We start from the raw sequence: 16,343 nt of genomic DNA on the forward strand, positions 1-16,343 counted from the left end.
AGTATGTTGTGTATGACTCTCTTTTGTATCACAGAGAACCCAAGTCCATATGTGCTTTGCACCCTTTGAAAGAGCTGAAACTGTTTGCCCCTACTTCCATGAGAGGCACCTTGCTGGACTATTACCATGACCACCCCACAGCAGGTCACTTGGGTGTTTCTAAGACATTGGCTAGACTGCGTTTTAGGTTTTTCTGGCCCAAAATGGCAGCTGATGTGAAACGCTATGTGATTTCATGCTCAGTGTGCCAACTCACCAAGCCAAGTCAGAAAAAAGCAGCCGGTCTTATGGTTCCCATTGTCCCCCAGAAACCCTGGGAGTATGTGGGTGTGGATTTTGTTGGGCCACTTCCCCGCACCCCCACTGGTAATGCTTATTTGATCGTGTTTGTTGACTATTTGACTACCGTATTTTCACGACCATAAGACGCACTGTGCTAAAAGGCGCAGTCTCAGTTATGTGTGCCATTACTGTATTTAACACACACATAAGGCGCACTGGATTATAGGGCGCATACAAGTACCGTATGCGTATTTAAAAATAAAGCGGGAGCAAACCTGAGTTCGGTACCTTACTCACATTTTTATTACCAGTAATCATCATCATCAACAACACACAAACATACAAGTGTGCATATTTAAAAATAAAGCAGGAGCAAAACAAAGTTTGGTACTCACATTTTTATTACCAATAATCGTCATCATCAACAACACACAAACATACAAGTGTGCGTATTTAAAAATAAAGCAGGAGCAAAACAAAGTGTGGTAATCACATTTTTATCATCAATCAAACCCATCGAAGTCCTCATCCTCTGTGTCTGAATTGAACAGCTGCGCTAAATCTCCATCAAACATGCCAGGTTCACTTTCTTCACTGTCAGAGTCACTTTCCGTGCCGTGCGGCTCCTCGGAAATGATGCCGGCTTTTGCGAAAGCTCGAACAACAGTGCCAGCAGACATATTAGCCCAAGCATCTACAATCCATTGGCAAATTGTGGCGTAACTCGCCCGGCGCTGCCTTCCACTCTTGGTGAAACTGTGGTCTCCATCGGTCATCCATCGCTGGATGTGTTTGTCGCCGATGTGTTTGCTGCACTAGGAGCGGAAGATGGCCAGCTTTTCCTTATAATCCGCTGGAAGTTGCTGCGCTACCGTAGTCCTGGTCCGGATGGAAAAATGGCACCGTTTCATAAAATGTGAAAGTGAAACTGCTTTTAGCCGAATGGTGACCGTCGAGACGCTTCTCCCGCTCGTTCTTTGCTCGATGATCCACCGCTCGAGTCTTTCCTCCAACTCGGGCCACCTCGCCTTATGTCCGCGGAAACTCAGCTGCGTTTTCTTGACCTGCCGGAGCTTGTTTTCTAGCTTCCTCCATTTGCGAACCATCGATTCGTTAATCTTAAATTCTCTCGCCGCTGCTTGATTTCCATGTTCCTCCGCGTAGCTGATGGCCTTCAGTTTAAACTGTGCTTCGTAAGCGTGTCTCTTTGCCATTTTCAGGGTTGTTAAAACAACGATGTCCTGCATAACGCACATACCTGTTCTTTTATACAGGTATGTGCGATAAAGTCAACGCACACACTTCACCCTTTAGCGTTCTCATGGCGTTCTCTACTACGTCCTCATTACAACACACAGGGCGCACTGCGCTATAGGGCGCGCCGTACTTTTTGAAGAAAACCTAAGACTTTTAAGTGCGCCTTATGGTTGTGAAAATACGGTAAATGGGTTGAAGCCAGTGCTGTCAAAGAAGCTATATCTCAGGTAGCAGCTGGTAAATTCGTCACTGACATTTTTGCTAGGCATGGTACACCCACTTACCTCATTTCTGACAGAGGGTCTCCTTTGTGAGTGAGCTTTTTGAACATGTTGTTTCTGCCTCAGACAAATGCTACTGAACGCGTCAACCGGACTCTGAAAACTGCAATCCGCGCTTATGTAGGTGATAAGCACACATCATGGGACAAGTTTCTCCCTCAAATTTGCTTTGCTCTGCGCACCGCCCCCCATGACAGTACAGGTATGACTCCTGCCATGATGCTTTATGGTCGTGAGTTAGACACCCCGCTTGACCTTATCACTCAGCCTTCTACAGTAGGTGTTGATGAACCGGGTGTGCCTTACCCTGAGACTCTGAGAGCCTCCCTGCAGGAAGCTCACGACCACGCCAAAGCAGCTTTGGACTATAGCCATGACAGACAAAAACATTACTATGACTTGAAACGTGGCATGTCGATGTCTCGTGTTGGTGACCTTGTGAGAGTTAAGACGCACCCCAGGTCAGACGCTCAGTCTAACTTTACTGCTAAACTTGCACCACTGTTTCAGGGACCATTGTGTGTATCTCAGAGACTCAGTGATGTTAATTTCAAATTCAAATTTTATTTGTCACGTACACAGTCATACACAGTACGATATGTAGTGAAATGCTTGGACAACTGCTCGTGACCTAAAGAAAACAAAAAAGGAAAAGGCTATGAATAAGATAGGAAATAAATATGAAAAATTAAAAAGGGTAAATTTAACTAGGAAGGAATAAAATATAAATTAAGGTTAAAAATGAAATAACTGTACAACACAAATTAGAATGAAGGGTAAATTTAACTGGGAGAATAAGATAAAATATATAAATTAAATTGAAAATAAAATAACTGTACAACAAAATACACAATATAGAACTATATAATAATGTATGAACAAAATACACAAGAAGTATAAATAAATATATACACAATAACAGCAGCAGTGATTTAAATGATGAAGTGAAAACAATGTCCAGAATGTCCAGTGTGTGTGTAAGAACTATATGTGTGGGTCAGGACTGTGTGGTGGTGTGATTGTGATTGAGAGACCGTATCGCCTGCGGGAAGAAGCTCCTCCTCAGTCTCTCTGTGTTGGTCTTCAGGGAGCGGAATCGCTTTCCTGACCTCAACAGAGAGAACAGTCTGTTGTTGGGATGGCTGAGGTCCTTCACGATCTTCCTGGCCTTGGTCCAGCACCGCCTGCTGTAGATTGAGTGCAGGTCAGGGAGCTCGGAGCGGATGGTGCGCTCAGCTGATCGCACAACCCTCTGTAGAGCTCGTCTGTCCTGCATGGTGCTGTTCCCGAACCAGGTTAAGATGTTTCCCGTCAGGATGCTCTCTATGGTGCACGAGTAAAAGTTCCTGAGCACCTTGGAGGGCAGTTGGAAGTCTCTCAAGCGTCTGAGATGGTAGAGACGCTGACGGGCCTTTTTCACAACGGTGTTGATGTGACAGGACCATGACAGGTCCTGCGTGATGTGAACTCCGAGGTATTTGAAGCTGTCCACTCTCTCCACTGGGCACTCGTTGATGACTCGTTCCTCTCCTGCTTAGTGCTGAAGTCCACTATCAGCTCCTTTGTCTTACTGACGTTTAGAAGGAGGTCCTCTGGCACCAGTTCTCCAGATTCCTAATCTCCTTCAGGTAGGCCGTCTCGTTGTTATCAGAGATCAGGCCCACCACGACGGTGTCGTCAGCAACCCTACAGGCTCACTTGGGTGGACTCCGGTGTGGATGCAGGTGTTTATCATGTTGTGAACATGCAACCGTTCCATACCTGGGACTCTCTCACTTCCAAAGAACATTCTGTTTCATTGCCTGCTGAGAGAGAGACCGCAGAGGGTCTGAACTCTGACTCTCAGGCCCACCCTGGCCCCCCTGCAGATACTGACATTGACTCTGAGCCATTCCCCTTTGATTTACCGGACATTGACTCTTCTTCTGGTGTGGGCGCTGTTCCAGAGAGTGTTTCACCCAGATCTGTCCAGCACCCAGCTGCTGGTGGACATTACAATCTCAGGCCCAGACGTTTCCCCAGAGTTACGTCTGGCTGGAGCAACAAAAGATGGACTAATGATTTTCACACAACCAGGCTTGATCTGAAGTGAAATGTTTTGGTTAAACCTGTTTGATGCTGTCTTGTTGCATTGCTACTTTGAGTCATGATATGTAGATGTTTCTGTTTGCTCTACTTAATCCAGTTTTATGGCTCTTTCGTGCGTTAAGGTTCATTCTTGGCATTTACTTAGAAAAAAAAAAAAGAACAAAAGAAAAAAGTGAAAAAAACTAAGAAAACTGATTTTCCACTGTACATATTCGTCTTATTTTCACCAATTTCATTTTTAAATGGTCTTTTGCCCTGTGTGTGTGCACCAATCTTAGCTGTAACCTCTATGTATAGGGTACTGTTAGGTGTGGTGTGTGCTTTTTCGGCTGTGTACGGCTGAGGACAGCCTTTTTCTCACCAGGGGGGGACTATGTAACAGTTGCTATTGTAATGCAGTGTATCACCACATGGCGGCGCCTCCTGTCTCACGACTGGTGTCACCCCCTTTTGGTTCTTCTTCGCACTCCTCCTGAAATGGATGCTCCCGTGTGTACGCGGACTAGTGTGCTCTTTAGTAATGTGTGGTAGAGGTAGCACTTTTATTTTTGATATTGTAAATAAATGAGTACTTTTTGGAAAGTCAGAAGCTGTTGCTCATTCGCTATCCACCTGCACACCTCCGCGGCTGGCTTCATCTCCACTGCACGTTACAATATGTTGATTTTTTTCGCCTACTCATATCATCATTTTTTTACTCCTGGTTCTGTATGTTCATGTTCTGTTCTTTTGTAAACTTCATCTGTTTGTATGTTGTATACTCATTGTGTTTCAATAAAGTTCGATTTAAAAAAGGTACGTTCTAAACGAAGCTTCAGACGTCACTGATCACGTGACTCTGGCCAAACGAATCAAGCCTCGACACGGTGCTTCTGAAGCAGCGCGTTGATCTTTCTGACACACGCACCGGAGCGTCAGCTTCAAGCGGACCATCACTACCTCTCACATCTAAAGGTGTCAAGGTAACTTTGAACTGAGTTCAGTCAATCTGGAGTTTTTCCAAGTTTTCTGTTGCTCTCTGTGAGAGAAGAGCGTTAAAGGCGGGGCTCTCTTCTATTGGTGTGCAAACCAATAGAATGCATCGTGGTGGGGGGGGGGGGCATCACGGGCATTGGCAAGAAAAAAATAAAATAATCGGTCGTACCCATGCTTCCCCGACGTCATGCCAGCGCATATTGGGAAATTCGTAGGCACCGATCGGTTTTCTATCAGCCATTTGCTGGGAGTAAGGGCGCCCTCCGTTTGCGAGGTGCTGCTGGCGGCACAGGGAGGAGAGGGCGGGGCGGCGGGGAGTCTCTGGCTGGCTGGAGCGGCATCTAATAACCAACTCGCAAAACAAAATAAAAACAACACAACAAACAGATATTATGATACAGACTTATAATCTGCACCGATGTTTTTTCTAAATTCTATAAAGTGAGCGCGAGAGCCCTCGGTGCGCCTGCGCGCTGCTGAAGTCAAAGTAAACTTTATTGTCATCTCCGCTACAGACAGTCCAGCATATAGAGAGACGAGACGACGAGGCTGCAGTTACAGCGGTGCAAGTAAACAAACAACAAATATAAGAAGAGTAAGAAAATAAATCTACACTTTAGGACTCGGGGTAAAGGATCAATAACAATTTAATTTATAATTTACAGTTTGATGATTTAAAGTCTCACACAACCCGTCAAAAGGGGCGGGGCCGGCTGCTTCCAAGTAGAGCACATTTCATTTATAATGATGTAAATCCAAGCCCATCATGGATTCACGATCTGAATCCTGGGTTGTGTGAAATCCCAGAAATCAACCTTAGACAAAGTAAATCTGTGAACTAAGGTGTAGGTCTGTTAGGTTAATTGTGCTGATCCTCGGGTTGGGGGATTTGTGTTTGTACTGGAGCGCAAAATTCAAACCAATGGAAGATGGACAACAAAAGTTCAAAGCCATCAGGTGCTCAGGTTGGAAAAAAGAGAAAAGATGCAGGTAAGCAGACGTGTGATTGGATAATGGCAGCTCATCCTGAACCAATCAGACTAAACTCCAAACAATACATTATGTTACAGATTTTAATATTAATTAGTCATTGTTACTTGTTGATTTGTGCTTTTCTCATTGTGTGACGAATTATGACGACTGTTTGGTAGCTGTTATTGTCTCTCTCTCTCTCTTCATGTGTGTTTCTCTGGTGAAACAATAGTTTTGTGTTAATGTTAGGGCTGCACGATTTTGCATAAAATGAGAATCACGATTTTTTGGCTTAGAATTGAGATCATGATTCTCTCATAACAATAAATAAACATAAAACAACAAATGTCTCACGTTTTGTTGTTGCAGCAAAATGTTGTCCTGCTTGAAATTCCGTCTCCACCGTTGCTCGACGCTGCGTGTACAGAGCAGGTAGTGCAACAATAGAAAAATAGTTGCGGGACGGCACTGTGTAGCGTTTGTCTAGGGTGTTGATCGTTTTCCTAAATCCCTCGTTTTGCACAGTGTTGATGGAGCCATATCTTTGGTCAGGTGATAAGTGATAGCCTACGTGATGTCTTTGTGGCTGCGGGAGTTCGACGTGTATAGGGAAGCGCTGTATAAGGTTCCCGTTATTGATGTTTGGGTGGTTGACCGGGACGGATTTTCTCCTGTCACTTTCTCGTCATCCCTGACGTGCTCTCCGTTGTTGTTTCCCTGCTAATTTTAGCATCACACGGCACAGCTTCTGTATCACGTGGTATAAGGCTCCGCCCTTGTCATTTGTTGAGCAGGAAGAGTGAGCGCTTGTTTTCATGCAGAGTACGTCCCGGATCAAAATGTGAAGTTTTACAAATCACCACTTCTTTAGTTAATATCATTTCAGTCTCAGACAATCTCGTTTCTCTTACAGAGGTTGAATGCACCTTCTGCGGATGGCGGTACCACACAGTGTGCGTGGACTTCCCCTGCACAGAAGGCAACTACAAATGCTGTGAATGCTAAATAAACAGAAACAAATGATCCCTGTTGTCTTTGCTTGATGATTGGTTTGAGTCTTGACAATCCACATTGCTGGTGTTGCATCTTTCAAAGCCAGCAATGGCAGGTATCAGTGCTCAAAGCTTTTGTGTTTGTTTCCAACAAGTTGCCCACCTCGGGAAACAAAAATGTGTTCTTTTACTTGTCAGATGAACATATGAGACACTTTGACTCTTCAGTGCAGTGTGGAGCCTAACAAAGATCTGTTTTGTGTCCCAGCTGATCAGCAGGAGGAGGAGAGTCTGACGGAGCAGCAGAGGAACATTTTCAGCTACTTGGACTCAGCTCAGCCACTACAGAGGAAACAATGAGCTCAACACAGAAGGTGACAGACAGAGCAGGACCATATGACCAAAGATATTTATCACCATATACATTTGAACAGTTGCCATAACGATGTAGCTGACGATAGAATTGACACCAGACAAAATACTTTGCAGCTCCACAACTTTATTAAAAACCCATCAATGTATTTTCACTGAAACAAGCAGCTGTTGTTTATGTGCATTAAAGTTATATAAAAATGTAACAGTGCAAATGCAAATTCCTCGCTGACAGTTTAACCAAAAGGCGTTTCCAGTGGAAACTGGCCGACACATCCTGAGCATAACCATGTATAATATCCACTAAACTTCAGAAGAGGTTATACAGTCGTGGCCAAAAGGTTTGAGAATTGCATAAATATTGGAACCTGGAGAAGTTGCTGCTTAAGATTTTATAATAGCATTTTGCCTGCACTCCAGAATGTTATGAGGAGTGATCAGATGAACTGCATCGTCCTTCTTTTTATAATACAGATTTGTACTTTATTTCAAATTGAACCTTTAAAGGGGCATTTCTGGACTTTTAAACACCAGTAATGTACTTTTAAGGGAACATTCAAAAAAAATGTTCCTATAGGTACAAAAATGTTCTTATTTCGTATTTCTGAGAGTGTATCATGTAACACTATAGATCAACTTAGCTCAGAATATATAAAGCATATAAACAGTTACAGCAATATGATGCAACAAACACAGCAGCTACTGATCCAAAATACTCAAAGCTTCATAGAACTGAAACCAACATTTATTTTTAGCTCCATCCTGCTGCTGATACAGACTTTAGGTTTCTGAACATTAAACTTGTTGCTGCCTTTCATAGTGTGTAACTTGAAGGCCCTGAGTACTTTCTCCCACACTGAAAACACTGGGATGATCACATTATTTGAACATTACCTAATAAGACTGATTCAGCACAGACAGTTATGTTAGATTTGTATTGTTGATTGTTATTTATGCTTAGAAATATTTACTTATATATGCTTAGAGTTTTGTAATTAGTTGTAGATTGGTAGAGGTTTTGATCCTTGATAGTCTGCAAACTTTGTGTGTATTAGACAGCACTTTGGGAGCATGAGAGGTCATACCATGTCTTATTGTTTTATGGTAGGATTAACGTAGCTACGTCTGTTCTAGTCTAAGTGCTTTTCTGTTTAGATGAACTGCTGGACTTCCTCACCGGGGGGGGGGTCTAGTCTACCCTCTTCCTGACCAAGGATGTTTGACCCTTTGATCAGCAGTCCACACACACACACACACACACACACACACACACACACACACACACACACACACACACACACACACACACAGGCAAGGTACTCTTTGTTTGTATGTAGACGTCATATGTTAATGAACTTATGCATATTCATGTAACCTCAATAAAAGAACAGTGGTACGGGAGAACGGACGAGAGCTACTGGGGTCAAGCGAAGGAACGGCGCTCTGTCTGGTTCTCTCCCGTGCACGAGTAACATGAAGAAGTTTGCCTACTTGCGTCTTGCTTGCAGTGTAATTATATTGTCTTAACGTTCCAGCGAATAGGTTTATGCTACAAACCTATCAAGTTATGTTAAACTTTCCTAGCAGTCCTTCACAAACAGGGAACAGTCTGTCTATTCTCTCCATCTGTCAGCTGCTGCTGGCTCTTCCTCCTCCTCTTCCTCACACACTGCTGAGTTTGTCCTGGTGGATCATCAGGGCTGCAAAGCCTCACAGATGATGTGCAGCAGTGGCTCCCTCAGTCTGTCCTCACTCTGGACACTTGCAGTCGTCACACATGGAAATCAAATGTGTGATAAGCTGCAGGATTCAAACACAAGTGTAACTTATAAACACATGTTCATACTTTTATTCCACAATCAGAGAGAAAGAAACAGAGAGAGAGTGCAGGACAGACAGACAGGTGACAGTCTCAGGTGTACACACTGCTACACAACAGCACCAGAGAAGCAGGATTTAGTGTTTGTGTTATTACGAGTGTAAACAAGAAGAGTTCCAGATGGTGCAGTGGACACATGTGTGACTGCTGTGATTAAAGCATCTTTCTTTCAGCTTAACGAGTGAACCGTCAGCTCGTTCAAACACACGTTAAAGTGCGTTTGGCTCGACACCACCGAACAGAGGCAGCAATATAACACAGCTAACATTAACAGTGCAGTGAATCCTGCTTGTGCCGTGATGTTCAGGACTGCAAACCGAGCAGCATCACTGACTTTCAGCTTGTTGTGTTTGTGGATATATGACTGACTTTAATTATCCACAAAATCATCACATTCTCTGTCAGATTAAGGTCGACTATCCGGTTGTTCAGTGATGACGCGACGAATCCTACTTCCGGGCCTAAAGTAGTCTGCGTTTAATATAGCTTTTTTGTTGTTAACATGTTTAATGTTATGTATTTTCTTCTATTTGATCTCAAAATCTCCTAAAACAGTCAGTGATCACTGCTGACCTCCCTCGGCTTTTATTACCGCTAATCATTTATTTAAGCTCAGGTTTTAAAACCTTAGGATGTAACTACAGCCCAGCCCATGCAGCAGTATATGAATGACTAACCTCGTGTTGTGGATGGATTATCTCAGTTGTTCTCCTGGCTGAAGTTTGGTCCTTTTACAGCATCCTGCCATGCGATTACATTTGTTCCTGACCACCGAGAACACTCACATAAACTTTTATCGAGTGGAAAAAAAGTTAGCTTGTTTATATTATGCTAACATAGCTGTGTCGCTAGCGGTCACGTAGCACATCATTATATACCAGCTAGCCCAACTTCAGTAACCCTACAAACGTCACTGCTGTTTAGTTTTCTGTCTTCATTTATGTTGGAAGTGATAGCAGAGCTGTAGGTTTGAATTTGTTTCCAAAACCCCGCAGTCAGGACATGCTATATTGTATTTAGATAGAAGCTAGCGAGCTAACTCCCTGCTAACTTCTAACTCCGTTAAATGTCATAAATTCCGTTTTCATGGATGCCTGGATGTTAAACTCAGTTGTTACACCTGGTAGGGCAGAACGCTGATCATTTTATTAAAGATGAAAGACTTTAGACAGTTTTTCAACTCTCAGTAATGCCATAGTGATCGTTTGATATATGGACCTGCAGCGGAGTTTAGACCCAGACACGGCTAGTGACGTCAGACTGAACAACCGGATTGAATGGCGTATATTTTAAAGGCTTTAAAACCAAGTTAACGCTGAAAGTACAAACATCACTAATGTCACATAACTCTGCCGACAAGGCATAGCTATGGCTATGAAATGCTCTTTGTGTATCACTTCTTCATTATGAAAGATGTCATTAATGCACTAGTAATGTCTCATCTGGAGTATTGTTCAATCATTTGGTCAGCAGCTAATAAGACAGATCTTAACAGACTTCAGTTAGTCCAGAATAAGGCGTCCAGATTAGTGTGAAGATGTTCATACTATACTAATATTGATCAAATGCATAATAACCTTTCTTGGCTTCCTGTACAGGCTAAAATATTCTATGGCTTACTTGTAGTTCTAAAGAAAGCAATTCTGTTAAACACACCACATTTATTCTGCTCAGCTGCAGTATCCAGATGAAATACATCATCATATTACACAGTTTTCAACAAGCTGCAATTTAGTAAATGCTCGAGTTAAAAGTAACGTTTTGTAAAACTGTTACATTTAGAGCAACTTTTAAGTGGAATAAGTTGCCTTAAAAAATTAGAGAATTATTCAAAACTTCAATGAACACTTAAAAGCCGATTTACAGAGCTTTTAGTTGTTGTAAATATTGTAAGACATGATTTGTTTTTGAAATTTGTGTAATGTGCCTCAATGTTATTGATATTATTATTATTATTATTATTGATTGCTTATATTTGAACAATTGTGAAACCTCACTGTGGATGTAAGAGTGAAATTATGTGGATATCTTGAATCCACTTTATTGTGTAATATTTTATGTGAGTATTTGATGGAAGACGAGCAACATCTGTTGTGGAAGCTAACGGGGTTCCTTTAGAATAAACAAACATAGGATTTATTATCACTGAATAATTCTGTATAAATCTATACAAATTATAGAAATATGTAATAGGAAACAACAAAATAATCTAAATTATAAAATAATGTGTGTGTGTGTGTGTGTGTGTGTGTGTGTGTGTGTGTGTGTGCGCATGATTTTAGTGTTTGAACAGTCATGAATTATCTTTAACAGCAGGTTGGATGTAATGTGTTAGAACTACCAGCAGGTGGGGATAAGAGACCTTTAAGGTGTTTGGTGCCACGCTCCACCTTCAGGTTTAAAACTAGTGTTAATGGAGTTTGAAGGTTGAGTTTGTTCCACGACTGCATTTCACTCACTGCCTCTGTTTGTATCTCTGTCACTGCAGGACCAACATGGAGCCAGAAGTCAGCGCTCTCAGGAGGCCGACAAACCTCACAGAAGAAAGGGAGAGAAAAAACACACCTGTGACGAGTGTGGGAAGGCTTTTACTGAGAAGGCTAAACTAAAACAGCATCAGGTCATCCACACTGGAGAGAGACCGTTCAGCTGTGACTTGTGTGGAAAGTCTTTTTCCTTCAAGCGTTCCCTAAAAAGACACCAACTCATCCACAGTGGAGTTAAAGCGTACAGCTGTGATCAGTGTGGCAGAGCTTTTACTCACAGTAGCCACTTACAGAGTCATCTAGTTACCCACTCTAAAATTAAGGCATACAGCTGTGACGAGTGTGGGAAGGGTTTTACTGTGAGGGCTAAACTAAAACAGCATCAGGTCATCCACACTGGAGAGAGACCGTTCAGCTGTGACTTGTGTGGAAATTCTTTTTCCAGGAAGGGTTCCCTAAAAAAACACCAACTCATCCACAGTGGAGTTAAAGCGTACAGCTGTGATCAGTGTGGCAGAGCTTTTACTCACAGTAGCCACTTACAGAGTCATCTAGTTACCCACTCTGGAATTAAGGCATACAGCTGTGACGAGTGTGGGATGGAGTTTACTCTGAAGGCTTCACTAAAACAGCATCAGGTCATCCACACTGGAGAGAGACCGTTCAGCTGTGACTTGTGTGGAAAGTCTTTTTCCTTGAAGCGTTCCCTAAAAACACACCAACTCATCCACAGTGGAGTTAAAGCGTACAGCTGTGATCAGTGTGGCAGAGCTTTTACTCACAGTAGCCACTTACAGAAGCATCTAGTTACTCACTCTGGAATTAAGCCATACAGCTGTGACATCTGTGGAAAAACTTTCAGCCAGAGAGGGAGCCGAAATACACACCTACGCATTCACACCAGACATGATGTGTACTGCTGTGAACAGTGTGGCAAATACTTTACAACAGACGCACAGTTACAACGACACATGTTTACCCACACTGAGGAGAGACCTTATCAATGTGACCTGTGTGAGAAGACTTTTAAATCTCCACATGACCTGAGACTACACCAACAGATCCACACCAGAAAGAGACTCTACAAGTGCAGCTACTGTGAGGTATGTATTTATATTGTTATCTTGTCATTTTAGCCTGACTGTTTGGAACAACTCTGCTCATTAAACTGTGTTAGCATGTTAGCAATTCTACTGCATGGAAAAGCAGCTCTGAGTGATTATTCAGATTTTCCTTTCAGTTATGATTTTAGTATTACTGTAGTATTATGGTGGTAGTATTGTAGTTATTGCAGACCAGTAAACTGAGTGTGTTAACTGAAACAGTCAAATGTAGTTGGACGTCTGCAGAGATGCTCTTTATTTCAGGCGACGTTCAGGATACAAATGTTGAAGGACTGACTTACACTGTCTTTGTGTCTTTGTTTAGAAGCAGAGCGACATAGATGGATCCAGTTCTCAACCCTGTCATCACTGTGGTGGTGGGAAAGACTTTCATTGTGACCTCTGTGGAAAAACTTTCAGTCGGCAAAAGACCCTAAAAGTACATCAACGTAGACACACTGGAGACAAACTGAAATACTGCAAAGAATGTGGGAGAAGCTTCACCACACCAAGTGATTTAAAACGACATGAACTGATTCACAGTGGGGTTAAAAAGCACCTCTGTGATCAGTGTGGGTCATCCTTCACCACTGCAGGTCAGCTTAAATCACACAAACGAGTCCACACAGGAGAGAAACCACACAAGTGCAGACACTGTGAGAGAAGCTTCTCACAATCAGGTAGTCGTAACATTCATGAACGTGCACACATGGAAGGAAACTACAGCTGTGACCAGTGTGACAAGAGCTTCAGGAATCTCAGTTCATACTCTGCACACAAACGATCCCATGTTACTAATAAACTGTTTCACTGTTACCAATGTGCCCAAACATTCACCTCATTGTCTGCTCTGTGCAAACATCAGCGCGATCACTCAGGGCTGAAATCACTCCCATCACTGGATCACAGTGAATCTGAAGACACAGAAAGATCATCTGGTTTCCTCTGGTCAGACTCAAAAAGATTGAGATCAGGCTCCACAGAGTTCAGATAGAATCATCTAAACTTGTGTTGAACTGAACTGGTTGCTGGGCTGAACTTCTACATAATACAGATCTACATGGGATCTTCTTTTCTGTTGTTTTACTGAGTCAGTTTTGTCGTTTTTTCTCTGTCCTGGTTTTGCTCGTCTGTAAATGATTGAAACTCAGTCAAATAGTTCATTGTTCTCCAGCTTTACGTTTTGGAAACTCATGTTTAACCTTTAAAACTCTGACATGTTTTAGCACACAAGGCTTCATCGTTCACTCATGATTGGACCATGAGAACAAAGGTTTTTAGTTCTTTCAAAGAGAGTCTTGGAGATGTTTGATGTTTCTGTTTTTCTGAAACCACCTGAAAGAAAAACTATTTTTCTTGCTTTATGTAGTGTGGAAGTTTTTAATGTTTCTTCATCTGTGATGTTCTTGAATGTGTTCACGTGAAGATGGTACAAATAAACTGTCCTTTCAGCTTTAGCTCCTAATTTATTCATTATTTATGGATGTAGCACAGCAGCCGTCTCTTGATTAACACATGGAGGGCTCGGGATCTGATGGTGTCGTCTCCCTAATTTGCCCACTCAGTAAATCTCACTCATGGCCAAGAAATTGAAATAAACCTTGTTTCCCTGCTGGATAGTGATCCACTGTAACTCTGCTCCTCCTTCCTGTTTAGGATTTCTGTGGCTGAAGTAAAATTCCCGCCATCCATCACTTATCCCAGCTAACCCAAAGTGAAATAAAGTTTTGCTGGTCTTAAAAAAGCATTACAATAATGGGCATTACCAATGCAAACTGAATGATACAGAAGATGAAAGAAGAGACTTTGATCAGTTAATAAAGCTCATGATCTGGATTCATTGTGGCTGCTACACAGATACTTCTGGGTCACTTCTCTCAGTTAGGAACCTTCCTCACCAAACTGACTGTTGGACCACACCCCTGGTTTCATGAGAAATTGTTTCAGCCATGATTTCTCTTCCTGTATTTCAGAGTAAAGACTGAAGTGACAAATGGAAGCATGTTTAAAAAACACAATGTGAGAGAGACGTTGAGGTCCTTAGAAGTTACCCTGGGTTTTTCTGTCACCCTGCTAGATGTTACACACCTTGTTATTGTACTGATTTCTACTGCTGGACTACTCCTGCGGAGAGTAACAATACTCTTACTAATTAGCTCCCTTTCACACCTTTGGGGATATTTATTTTTGTGTTTGCAGCGCTGTGAGCCAGAACAGCGAGAGAAAAATCTGCAACAGCGACGAGCCGAATGCTTACGTGAATCGCAGCAGCTGCACATGTGCTACGCTGAATTAGAGGATATCTTTGCTCTGGATTTCTATTTCTACTTTTTCATTTCTATATGATTCTTCTTGCATCTAAACAAAGATGATTCAATTTGCTAAATGTTGATGGCTCTTCGTGCTCAGGTGTAAATGAGACGTAATATTTGCTCTTGGTTTGGTTCTCCTGTACAGAACCTTGCAGTACAACAGAAACCTAAAAACATTATTTGTAGTTGTTATTCTTAGTTGTTCTGCTGCCTAAATACCACAGGGTCTGATTATGAAGTTATTGAGCTGCACATACTTTACGACCTGCTTAAGTTCGAGGTCACAGCGTCTGTAGAGCAGCTGGAACATAATGAAGTCTACAAGGTTAAAGTTTTCTCTTCAGTTATTGTTCTTTCTGCTGCTTGGTTTGATGGATCTGAGAGCTTTTGTTTTTATTATTGTTATTATAATTATCATTAATATTTTACTCTCTAGAAGCTTTAAAATAGTGTTTGTGTTTGAAAACATTGATTTAAGAATTGAACAGAAACATCTGTCCTTCTGAAAATCGCCCAAAGGCACGGAGACAAAGTCAAAGGATGCAACCTGTAACTTTCTCTTCCTTCATGTCAGGACCACCATCCATGATTTCATGTGGGAGTGACCCCCCACAGAGGGACAAAAGGACCCCCTGATGATCCTCTAATCGCCTGAGCCAAGGTGTGAAACTGGGTGTGGGCTCCAATCAGCCAGAGTTTCGGGTGTGTTCATTGTGAAATCTGGCCGCACCTTATCATGCGAATTCCTGAGGTCAGATGGCCCAGGATGTGAGTGGGCGTTAAGGCGTCTGGGAAGGGATCTCAAAACTGGATTATAGATGGCAGAGAGTTGGTGTCGTAAACCCCGCCTCTGTTCAAAGATGGTCGCTCACAGTGGACATAGATGCTTCTTTCACTCCTCTTTCAAACCATCTGTCCTCTCTGTCCAAAATGTGAACATTGGCATTCTCGAAAGAGTGTCCTTTATCCTTAAGATGCAGATGGACTGCTGAGTCTTGTCCTGTGGAGGTGGCTCTTCTATGTTGTGCCATGCGCTTGTGAAGTGGCTGTTTGGTCTCTCCGATGTAGAGGTCTGGGCATTCCTCACTGCACTGTACAGCATACACCACGTTGTTAAGTTTGTGTTTTGGCGTTTTGTCTTTCGGGTGAACCAGTTTGTGTCTGAGTGTGTTGCTGGGTCTGAAATGCACTGGGATGTCATGCTTGGAGAAAACTCTCCTGAGTTTTTCTGATACACCGGCTACATAGGGGATGACAATGTTGTTGCGTCTGTCTTTCTTATCCTCCCTCGCTGGTGTCTGATCTTCTTTTCTGTGCCTCTTTGCTGACTTTAAGTCAGCAAAG

General features: G+C 42.5%; 1 protein-coding gene and 1 long non-coding RNA gene across 3 annotated transcripts in view; one reads left to right on the top strand and one right to left on the bottom strand.

Moving 5' to 3' along the window:
* The window catches only part of LOC146576910 (uncharacterized), a 38,956-nt gene extending 38,149 nt beyond the window's left edge, over positions 1–807 (bottom strand). The window contains exon 1 of the mRNA XM_085251122.1: positions 776–807. Within this exon, the coding sequence (XP_085107248.1) occupies positions 776–799 (24 nt within the window). The 5' untranslated portion in view covers positions 800–807. The remainder of the gene's footprint in view (positions 1–775) is intronic.
* LOC146576911 (uncharacterized) overlaps positions 1–11,694 on the top strand; it is a 17,560-nt gene extending 5,866 nt beyond the window's left edge. The window contains exons 1-3 of one of the 2 annotated variants that reach the window (XR_014889129.1): positions 4,727–4,870; positions 7,116–7,221; positions 11,587–11,694. This is a non-coding gene — a long non-coding RNA (uncharacterized LOC146576911). Of the gene's footprint in view, positions 1–4,726; positions 4,871–7,115; positions 7,222–11,586 lie in introns of those variants that run through there. The other variant, XR_014889132.1, reaches the window with a different exon arrangement.
* The last annotated feature ends 4,649 nt before the right edge of the window (positions 11,695–16,343 follow it).

This window comes from Mchenga conophoros, linkage group LG3 (assembly GCF_057382185.1).
Source record: "Mchenga conophoros isolate Kocher_MC1m ecotype Shallow Benthic linkage group LG3, M_conophoros_male_GT1.1, whole genome shotgun sequence".
Lineage (NCBI taxonomy): Eukaryota > Metazoa > Chordata > Actinopteri > Cichliformes > Cichlidae > Mchenga > Mchenga conophoros.